Here is a 10,660-nt window from a genome sequence, read left to right as displayed (position 1 = left end):
CAGCTGACCGTGAGGCAGATTACTGTACCCGAGCCTATGAGGAGCTCTTTTTATGAACACCTGACTATGTGTACCGAAGGTCTGGGATACCTGGAGGTCACGGCATGCACTTCAGAGCCAGCCTGTCTGCTTGGGCTTGATTCTTAACTCTGCGAATTTTGAGCAACCTTTGGCATGTTGCTTAAATTTCTTTGTTCCTCAGTCCCCTGTCTGAATAAAAGGATGATTATATCAGTACTTACTGCTGTAAGGATTAAAATCCTTATAGTATTTACCTTACTATTATGAGGACTAAATCAGAGTTAAATAAATTGATATATGTAAAGCTTATTACATGGCAAGTGCTGTTAATATCTACTGCTTTCCTCCATTCAGTACACCAGAAAATCTGAAGAGTTTCCGAATACATGCATAAGTTGCATTCATTAATAATATATGGAGGTGCTTTACAGATATATACCCAAGGAATCAACTAGAGAGATTCAGGAACTCACTGATAAAACCTCTTTTTATGTTTAATGGATTACTTTTTCATTATGTATTGTAACAATTAAAAAAAATAATAAACTATAGGAACTTTATTTTAAAAATTTTAATGATATTCATAGTTGTGTATAACAGTACCAGAAATTGCATTAGCAAAACAATTAACAAAAGAGCATATCCATAGAGAAAATGAAAGATGAGTTTTCAGGGCAGGAAATTAGTGCTGAATCAGTGACTGCTGACGTCGTTACAGCAGCATTTGCAGGATGTTGCATTTTCCTTTGCTAGGGCACACTGTTTGGGCAGTTTAATGTTGTTTTCTTCCCCCTTAGAATTTGATGTTGTCAAAGCTGCCATTAACATTTTACTTAAGAGTTTTTAGGAGAAACCCCTCACAAAGTTAACAGCGCAGATCTTCAAGTAATTAAGAACATTTCAGATGTGCCTGAAATGAGTACCTGTGAATGTGGATAAGTTTGGTTTTCAGTTCCATTCTTTACGTTCAATGGAAATTTTAAGGAGAGAAATGCCAGTTACCTATTGTCCTACTTTTTAATTAAATAATTTTAGCAATTATGTAGAAAAATAATTTTTAAACATTGTCATAAAAAACTTTTCTGGAACTGCTGACTAATTTAAGACATTGGAAGATCATGATAAGCTGCATATCTTCCAGTCACATGATGGTAAATCTGTGAGGAAAAGCAGAGTTTAGTTAATTAACAATCATTCTATAATTATACACATCAGTTAATAATTATACTATCAAATAATAATGAATAGTTTTAATGAACATTTCATTATAAAGCCTCATTAGTATGTGCTTCGCCCAACTCACTTCTGATGGAGATTTGCTTGGAAGAAAAAGTAGAGGATTGAGTAGAGTGAGGTCAATCAGATGAGTTTTTATCTCTAGTTCTCAATTTGGCTTTTCAATTCCTTTCTCAAAAACACCTGTCAATTTACTCCAAAGATAGAGATTACTCACCTGCCTCTCAATGTCTGAGAGCAGAGTACTGGCACCTATTCGAAAGAGTTCTGGCTTCAGCCATTCATCTCCAAGCTCCTCCTTTACAAGAGAGAGCCAAGCAAGGGAATCTTTTGCACTGCGGATGCCTCCTGCTGGTTTAAAGCCTACCTAAATGGGAAGGCAGAGAATAGAACAATCTTTATTGTTATTGGATTTCTTTTAAAAATGATACTATGTTTATCAGAGTCTTGATTCTCTCTCCCTCTGTTGAAAAAAACCTTTTCACTTCATCCAGCAAAAGGGCTTAGATCAGTGACTCATGCCCATTCACACTACAAAACAACTTCCCCAAGATTTTTGGAGAATGTCACTGCTTTCGAAGAGACACTAATGAGGGTTACTAACCCTGATTAACATTTCACTTATTGGAAAGTCATAAGCCTCAACCATCTAGACTATAGCTGTGAACCTGGAATAAACAAGGAAGGTGTCAATAAATAGGAAAGCAGATCACAAAAGCCCATTCATTCTACATTTCTACAAGTAAGCCTATATGGTCACTTCTCAGCCTTCATCTTGAGGTTCAAAACACAAGTGCACTTAAAATAAAAGGACAGAATCAGCAAGGCTGCAGGGTTACCCTAACCAAACTGGCGGCAATCCAGCAAGGAAAGTTGACAGTTGTTTTAATCAATTCAACTGCAGGGATTTTTTTTTTCTAAGTTGCAGGCACACAGCATCCTAGAAAGCCGGCAGACAAGTTACATAAGCGCAGTAGAAGAACATGGGGTGGGGGTGTCCACATACTCCAGTAGTCTTTAAGGGTTGGCCATAACATAGCCCAATCCAGTCAATATCTGATATTCACAAATGACGTCCCTGGATTCATTAGGAAAGGAAAGATATGTTCCATATCCAATAAAACTCTGATTATCTGATTTTACATGTTTCAGGAACTTGACTATCCAGTAGAGTAGGGAATCTATAGATGTTGGCGGTCAAAACAACACCACAGAGCCTGAATACTAAATCTCTCACATTTGTCATGCAGGGCTGTGATTGGTTGCACCAGCAGATTACTGCTAACAGAATGCTAGAGAAGAGAGACATTAAATGAATATAGTCTATTACCAACCCAAGCAGGGAAGGTTATAGTTTAACCCAAGCTCTACCATTCCTTGGCCACACCATACCCAAGCAATATTTAAGTTCTGCCAATTCTACTTCCTTAACTTCCTTACCCCCCATGTACACTTTCCTGTGCACTCAACTTGTTTCAGTTTAGACCCTCATCAATTCTCACATGAAATATCAGTAAAAGTCTCTTAACTTCTTTCCCTGCCTCAATTACACAATGTCACATAACTAAGCAGCGGCAATGCAGGGATTCCAACCGTATCTGCTATTAGTCTAGAGCCCAGGCTATGACTCTGTAAAGCAACAAGGGGGTTAAACAGGATGAGGTTACTTGTTGAGAAGCAGCCAAAAAAATCAATTAGTTGATATTAGCATACATGTTAATCATAGGAGCATTTTTGTCAATTAGGTAGTGCTTCTTATAGATTTTCTATATAGTTCAGTTTGTGTCAGCAAGTCTGTTTCCAGAGAGGTTCTAACCTAAGTTTATCCTTGTTTTTAAGAGAGAGAATATGGAAAACATAAATCTGCAATGAAATCAGTTATGAAATATTAAACCTCTGCTTCTCAAGAGTGACACTAAGCATCGTCTGGAAGGTGGCCTATCACATTTTAAAATACCCTTAAATCAATGACACAGAAACTTAATGGTCTAAGGACTGCCCAAGCAACTTGTCAACAACCCAAAAGGCTGCACCTGATTTGCAAACATACACAACCTCTTTGTTTGAAATCAAATATGATTAAATGAATAGAATTTGACTTGTACCTGTTTTTTTCTTAATAAAACTAGGATGGACTTATTTATTAGCTGGGGAAAGAATCAATACAATTAAAAAGAAAGGACTGAAAGACAGCAAAGTGTCCCTCCCTCTGTACTCTGGCCTGGAACACGGAGCACTTACAATTTTCATTGACATTCTTTGCATGTTGTCTAAGAGCTCTCCTGAGAAGGGACGTAGTCATTTTTCCATTCCTAGCATTTAACACAGGTTAACATGGCACATGGTTAACTACCCAATAAATGTTTGTTGAGAACAAAACAGGATTGGGTCCCCAGTGGCAAGTCTGAACCCTGACAATGGAACTTAATGCATACAGATGCCTGAGGACTACACCAGACCCAAAACTACCAGGGATGGGGGCCCAGGCATCTATAAAGTATAAAAAGCTTCACATTTGGTTTTGATGTTCTTTGGCTATAAGAATCACAATCTAATGAGTGGTGGTAGTTTCAACTGAGGACCAAAGATAGATTTATCATTTTTACAGCTTAAACAAAAAATCTTTTAGCTTATTTGGATCACTGCAGACAGGCTATCAAGCAGAGGTTATTCAAGTTGGGTCACCTTTCTCATGTAGGTCACAATAGATATTTATCCTATTCATAATTAAGATGTGAAGTTTTTCTAAGAGAGAAAATTCTGGAAGGAGTTTATTTCCTCTCATAAACCAGCATATTCCAAAAAAAAGTCACCTATTCCAAAATAAACTGAAGCTACAGTTACATACAAAGTCATCATATCAGGTGAACAAAGGACTAAAGGTCTTTTTTGGGTTTCTTTTTGGCAGAAATCAAGAGACTGGTTTTAAAAGATGCCTCTTAGGAAGGGAAAGTCTCATTACACACACACACACACACACACACACACACACACACACACACCCTTTCTCTCCAATCACGTAAAAAAATCCTTTGAGATAATTTGCAGCTAAACAAGCAACTTGAGATGAAAAGGAAAATCCAAACTCATTTTTAAAAAAGCACCTCATACACTTTTTTCCCTTTAACTTTGTATGTTTCAAAAAATATATGTTATTTTTCAAAAAGCTGACAAAAGCTAGTATACACCCTCCTCAGCTTAACAGTCTTCCAAAGAGCACATCCAACTGCCATAAAACGCAAAAATTGATATTTAATTCAAGAGCTATATAACGTCTAGCTACCTTTTCCCTGCTATTTCACAGCATTTCATTATTTTGTTTAATAAGTTCATCTCCTCGAGAATTTTCTCTTCACCTCATATTATTAAAAGTAATAAGTTTTTCTGGACCGGGGGTTTCCCAACAGAAAAACCAATTTATGTGTGTCCTTCAATAATGACAGGAAAAGATTATTTCCCATTATATTGCATACTTTTCATATCACCACCACAGCTTATCATTCAATAAATGTTACTCTGCAATTCTTTCCATTCCTCAAGGAAGTTTAATTTCTGCATTAACCTGTTTTCACTGGCCAACGCCTTGCGAGAAAGCCTCTGTGTTGCAGCAGAATTAGTTCATTAAAGAACCCATTTAGGAATCTCTTGTCAGTGACAAAATTGTCTTTGGTTAACAAAAGGACATAAAGTGAGTTTACATCTTGATCACACATACTCCCACACTCACACTCACTTTGTTAATCATACATTTTTCTCCCTGAATGTGGTCTTTTATAATGAAAGGTAAATTAAACATTTACCTTAATAAAGGTAATTCATTCACAACTTCTCCATATAAACACAGTTATCCTGGCTGTAACTAGTATTATAAATAACATTATCTTTACTCTGAAGAAAGATTTGCTGGTAATAATATACCTTGTTTCCAGTTTTCCAGAAGAAATCTCTAATGGCCCGTAGCATCACTATAGCTACCGGGAAGGTGGCATTTACTGTTTCTTTTCCAGTAGAGGTCTTAATAAAATCTGATCCTAAGACAAAAAGGAGAAAAACTCCATGTTAATTAAAGATTTATTTTTTATGCTTTTGAGTCAGTGGGACAAATGAATTGTGTAAATTTTTTTCCCAAAGAAACTCAACGTTATTTTTCATTAATTATTGGAAAAAGTAGAACTAATATCTCCCTTTAAAATAATTATGTCCACACTTTTTACCCCTTACTATCACTATATCAGGCACCAAATATATTCTCACTGATCTCTGATATTCTTACCTCCATATTTCCGCACTGCCAATTAAAATCAAGTTGGTTCATTTAATACATAACTGAGATGAATAAAAACAATTTTATGCCCTATGCTTAATATCATACATCATAACACTTTACTACAAAACTGGAGTGCCTACTCATTTTCTCCCTAATTTGCTCATGCTTAATGAAAAGTATACAGTATAGTTGTGACAGTTCGAGAAGAATCACCATTAGCTGATTTCTATTGCATTGTTCATTAATGAAAGCACTGTCTTCCAACCAGATTAGCATTTCCATGAAAGACACCACGCTGTTTCATACCTTGCAAGTATCTTAAACAACTTCCTTCCTTCAAATGTATCTTAAACCTCTTAATGGAGTTTAACAGAATAACACAAGGAAACAAAGAAATGATCACAGTATTTAAGATTCATTGAGTGCTATGCATTATAAATCTAGGTGCTTTACAAGTATTAATTCAGTCAATACCTGTATAAGATAAGTAATAATATGATCTCTATTTTTAAAGAGGAATTGAGTCACAGAAAAGTTAAGTAAGTTACCTGAGATCACACAGTAAACGGAAAGTTAGGATTTTAACCAAAGTAATCGAACCTAAACAATATGTCATAGTGTCTCCAAGAAACTTACCTAGGTTCACACAGTCAGTTAGCCAAACAAAGAATACATCTTTCACATGATACACAGCCCTGAAATACTCAGTGTGGAAGCTATACCAGCAGCATGAGCACTCCCAGAGCTTGTTAAAAATGCATACTCTCAGGCACTACCCCAGACCAACTAAATCAGAACCTAACACAACCAAAGTTCCTATGTGATTTGTATGCCTGGCCCTAACCTACCGAATCTGTGGCACCATACCTAAAACCAATCTCTGAGATCCTCCTAAAATCCATTAATGAAGTCAAAGATAAAAGCTGAAGTGGCCAAAAGGCCCAAAGAAACATACTTTATTAAGCACACTGTGTATAAGGCATGTGGAAAATATAAAAACAAAAAATTCAAGACCTTGCCCTCAAAACCATACAATGTAGACACCGGAAGAGATGAAATGTGAACCCCACGTAATCACGAAGTCAGGAGATCTGGTTTCTAGCTCTGGCTGTGATAGTTACCTTTGAAATTCCATTCCCTTACATTCCTCATTTGTAAAATAGGTCTAAGAAATTCCTACTTGCTTCATAGTATTACACATAGTATTACACTACATAGTATTCAAGGAATCAAAAGGGACAATCTATGCAAAAGCACTTTGAAAAGCATCAATTACTATACAAATAGAAATGAGGCAAGGACTTAAGTAGGACTGCAATCTGTATAAATTCCTTAAAGGCTGATGCATCAGAGCAGGTCATTGGAAGCCTTCATTTCTTTGGGTCTGTAGGGTGACTGGGAGAAACTGGAGGTGTCACTATCATACCTGCATTTGTTCAACAAATATTTACTGAGTACTACCATGTGCCAGACTCCGCTCTAGAGATGCTGGGAATAGACCAACCAATGAACAAAAAGTTCTTGCCTTTGTGAGCAGGTGTTCTAGAAGAGAAAGACAATAAAGAAATAAATGTCAAGTGGAGATAGGTTCCATGGAGAAAAATAATACAATGTAATGAGATAGTGATGGAGTTGGTGAGGGACAGCTATATTTAAAGAGCTATCATAAGAGCATCTCTAAGTAATGAAATCCAAATAGAGACTGAATGAAGGAAATGTGGCGATACAGCATTACAAGCAGGAAAACAAAGTGTAAAGGTCTTGAGCTAGGCATATACTAAGTTCATTTAAAAATGCACAGATGAACAGACTATAGAACTGATGCCTGGTGCTTACAACATCAGAAACGAGACAATCAAAAGGAAGAGATCAAAGCTTCTATATAGATGTAAGAAGGTGAGGGAAACATCCCAAAAGAATCCACAATGATATCAAGATGTGTTTTTCTAATATGTGACATCTTTGGATTTACTAGAAGGCTTTTGGGTATCATCTAAATTCTTCTAAGCATCTTGGAAGAGAAGATTAATATAGACGACCAAGGCTACTGGCTGGGCACGGTGGCTCACACCTGTAATCCCAGCACTTTGGAAGGCTGTGGTGTGCAAATCAGGAGGTCAGGAGTTCAAGACCAGCCTGGCCCACATGGTGAAATCCCAACTCTACTAAAAATACAACAACAAAAAAATAAGCCAGGCATGGTGGCAGGTGCCTGTAGTCTCAGCTACTTAGGAGGCTGAGGCAGGAGAATTGCTTGAATCTAAGAGGCAGAGGTTGCAGTGAGCCAAGATCGTGCCATTGCACTCCAGCCTGGGTGACAGAGCATGCCTCTATCTCAAAAAAAAAAAAAAAAAAAAGACCAAGGCTACCTTTGGAGGTCTAAAAACAAGGCATGATCACATTAAAACCACACCATCTAAAGTTCATCAAAAAAGCCAGACTCCTTCAGAAGGGTGGGGTGGAGACTCTCTTCCTAATATATTTGGGAGAGCAAAGCAGAAGATCTACTATGGCAGCAACAGTAGCCCAGCAGTAGCTACAGTGGCCCGAACATTATTTGTTTGCATATCTATGTCCCTTTCTTGATGTTTATGGGCAGGTGCTGTATCTTTCTTATACTCTTCGTATCCTCAAAGCAGGATACACAGGAGAAGCTCAGTAAATAATTTCTAGATGAACGGACACAGCTACCAAGAAAAAAAAAAAACTACAATATTTTCCACCTTTAACTGACTAACGAAGAAGGGAAAATAATTTTGTGTTTCATTCCAGTCCCAGTAACAAAACTGGGCTGGTGGCTCAGAACAAAATAGTTTGTTTATTTTTAAACAAACATTTAGTTTTAGAACAGATTTCAATATACAGAAAAATCAGAGGTAATACAGAGTTTCTATATACCCCACACCCAGTTTTCCCTATTATTACTATCTTATATAATTATGGTATATTTGTAACAATTAAGGAACCAATGCTGATACATTATTAACTAAAGTCCACACTTTATTTAGATTTCTTGAGTATGACTCAGTATCCAATCCCATCAAGCATACTACATTTGTCACGTCTCCATACATTCCTCCTGGCTGTGATAGTTTCTTAGATTCTTATTTTATTTTGCTGACCTTGACAGTTTTCAAAGTACTGGTCAGGTATTTTGTAGAATGTCCCTCAATTGGGATTTGTTAAATGTTTTTTTCATCACTGCACTGAGGTTATGGATTTGGGAAAGCCATAGAGGGAAACTGCTATGAACATCACATTATGTCAAGAGCACATAATAGCACCATGATTTACCACTGTTGATGTTGACCTTGAGCACTTAGCTGAGGTAGTTAGTGTTGGCTCAGTTTCACCACTGTAAAGCTAATCTTTTTTTTCCCATTTTTCATACTGTACTCTTTGGAAAAAAAGTCATTATGGTTATCCCATACTTAAGAAGTGGGAAGTTATAATCCACCTCCTCAAGGGGGGCTTAGCTACATAAATTGCTTCGAATTTTTATATGGGAAGGTTTGTGTCTTCTCCATTTTATTTATTTATTTTTTAAAAAAAATATGGAATGCTTCACGAATTTGCGTGTCATCCTTGCGCAGGGGCCATGCTAATCTTCTCTGTATCGTTCCAATTTTAGTATATGTGCTGCCGAAGCGAGCATGTCTTCTCCATTTTAAAATTTACAATAATTTACTTACTATTGGTATAGACTCGAAGGTATTTATTTTACACTTGGGTTTACAATCCCACACTACCTTATTTATTTTATTGTTCACACAGTTCCAGCTTTGGCCACTGGGAGCTCTTTCAGTTGCTTCCTGTGTCCCTTTGCATCATGTGGATTTTTCTGTTTTTTAAGCACTTGCTTTCTGAGACTACAAGATGCTCAAGGCTTAACTTGTGTGTTTTCTGCATCAGTCCTGGTATAAGCCATTTCTTCAATGAACCTTGGTTCCTTTCACTGGAGAACAGTATTAGAAACCATTATCTTGGTGCTAGGTGTGCTCACTGCTGCTCTAGTGTTCTTACTTTCATCTCTCTCAGCTGACCTCACAGGGAAATATATCTGTGTATATTAACCCATTTATATACAAATATCTGTAAATAGATGGAATCTATGCAAACTGGGTGCTTCTGCAAATAGTACTTGTCTAAATGTCAAATTCAAATTGTACATTGCTGGTAGACAGGAAAGTAACTAAATTTTGTATATGAACCTTGTATTGTGCAACCTTGGTAAACTCATTTAGCAATTTCAGGAGTTTGTTGATTTGGGGGGATTTTCCACAATCATGTTGTTTGTAAACAAAGACAGTTTTATATCTTTCTTCTTATAGCCATTTCTTATGGCTTTTCTAACAAGTGATCACAAACTTGGTGGCTCAAAGCAACAGAAATGTCTTCTCACCATTCTGGAGGCCAGAATCCAAAATAAAGGTGTTAACATACTCTCTGTGGAGACTCTGGGGATAATCCGTTCCTTGCCTCTTCTAATGGCTTTCAGCATTTCTCAGCTGCATCACTCCAGTTTCTGCTTTTGTCTTCATATAGCCTTCCCTTTTGTTTATAAGTCTAATCTCCCTCTGTGTCTTTCTTATACAGTCATCATGCTGGCATATAAAGCCCATCTGGATAATCCAGAATGATCACCTCACTGCAAGACCTTTAAATCAATCACATCTGCAATAGCTCTTTTTCCCAAAGAAGGTAACATTGACAGGTTCCAGGGATTAGGATGTGAACCTATCTTCAGGAGTCATTATTAGCCTATCAAACTTCCTGATTTGTGCACATTTTATTTCCTTTTCTTGTCTAGCTAGGACTTCCAGTACAATGTTAAATAGCAGTGGTAAGAGAGAAAGAATATTCTTGTCTTGTCCTTAGGAGGATCTTAGCATGCAGTTTCTCAACATTACATATGTTGGCTGAGGTTTGTTTGTAGATGTTCTTTATGAAATTGAAAGATAATTCCCTCTAATTCTAGTTTGCTGAGTCTTTCTTATAAATGGGTGTCGGAATTTGTCAGATGCCTTTTCAGTATCAACTGATATAATCATATTTTCTACTCTGGTTTACTGACATGGATTACATCATGTTGAACCAAACTTGCATACCTGGAGGAAATTCCACTTGGTTGTGGTA

General features: G+C 36.9%; 1 protein-coding gene and 1 non-coding gene across 7 annotated transcripts in view; both read right to left on the bottom strand.

Moving 5' to 3' along the window:
• Positions 1-577: 577 nt before the first annotated feature.
• Positions 578-10,660, bottom strand: part of DERA (deoxyribose-phosphate aldolase) — a 123,514-nt gene continuing 113,431 nt past the window's right edge. For 4 of the 6 annotated variants that reach the window (XM_032253741.1, XM_032253745.1, XM_032253744.1 and 1 more), the window contains 2 exons: positions 5,176-5,288; positions 578-1,624 (listed from right to left, as the gene is read on the bottom strand). In XM_032253741.1, the coding sequence (XP_032109632.1) occupies positions 1,406-1,624; positions 5,176-5,288 (332 nt within the window). In that variant the 3' untranslated portion in view covers positions 578-1,405. The remainder of the gene's footprint in view (positions 1,625-5,175; positions 5,289-10,660) is intronic. The other 2 variants (XM_032253743.1, XM_032253746.1) reach the window with 1 other exon arrangement.
• Positions 9,073-9,179, bottom strand: LOC116533890. The gene has a single exon (XR_004261497.1). It is a non-coding gene; the product is annotated as a U6 spliceosomal RNA (small nuclear RNA).

The sequence above is a fragment of the Sapajus apella genome, unplaced genomic scaffold (assembly GCF_009761245.1).
Source record: "Sapajus apella isolate SASKATOON/1434 unplaced genomic scaffold, GSC_monkey_1.0 scaffold84, whole genome shotgun sequence".
NCBI classification, from domain to species: domain Eukaryota; kingdom Metazoa; phylum Chordata; class Mammalia; order Primates; family Cebidae; genus Sapajus; species Sapajus apella.
This window is presented reverse-complemented; position numbering and strand designations above follow the sequence as displayed.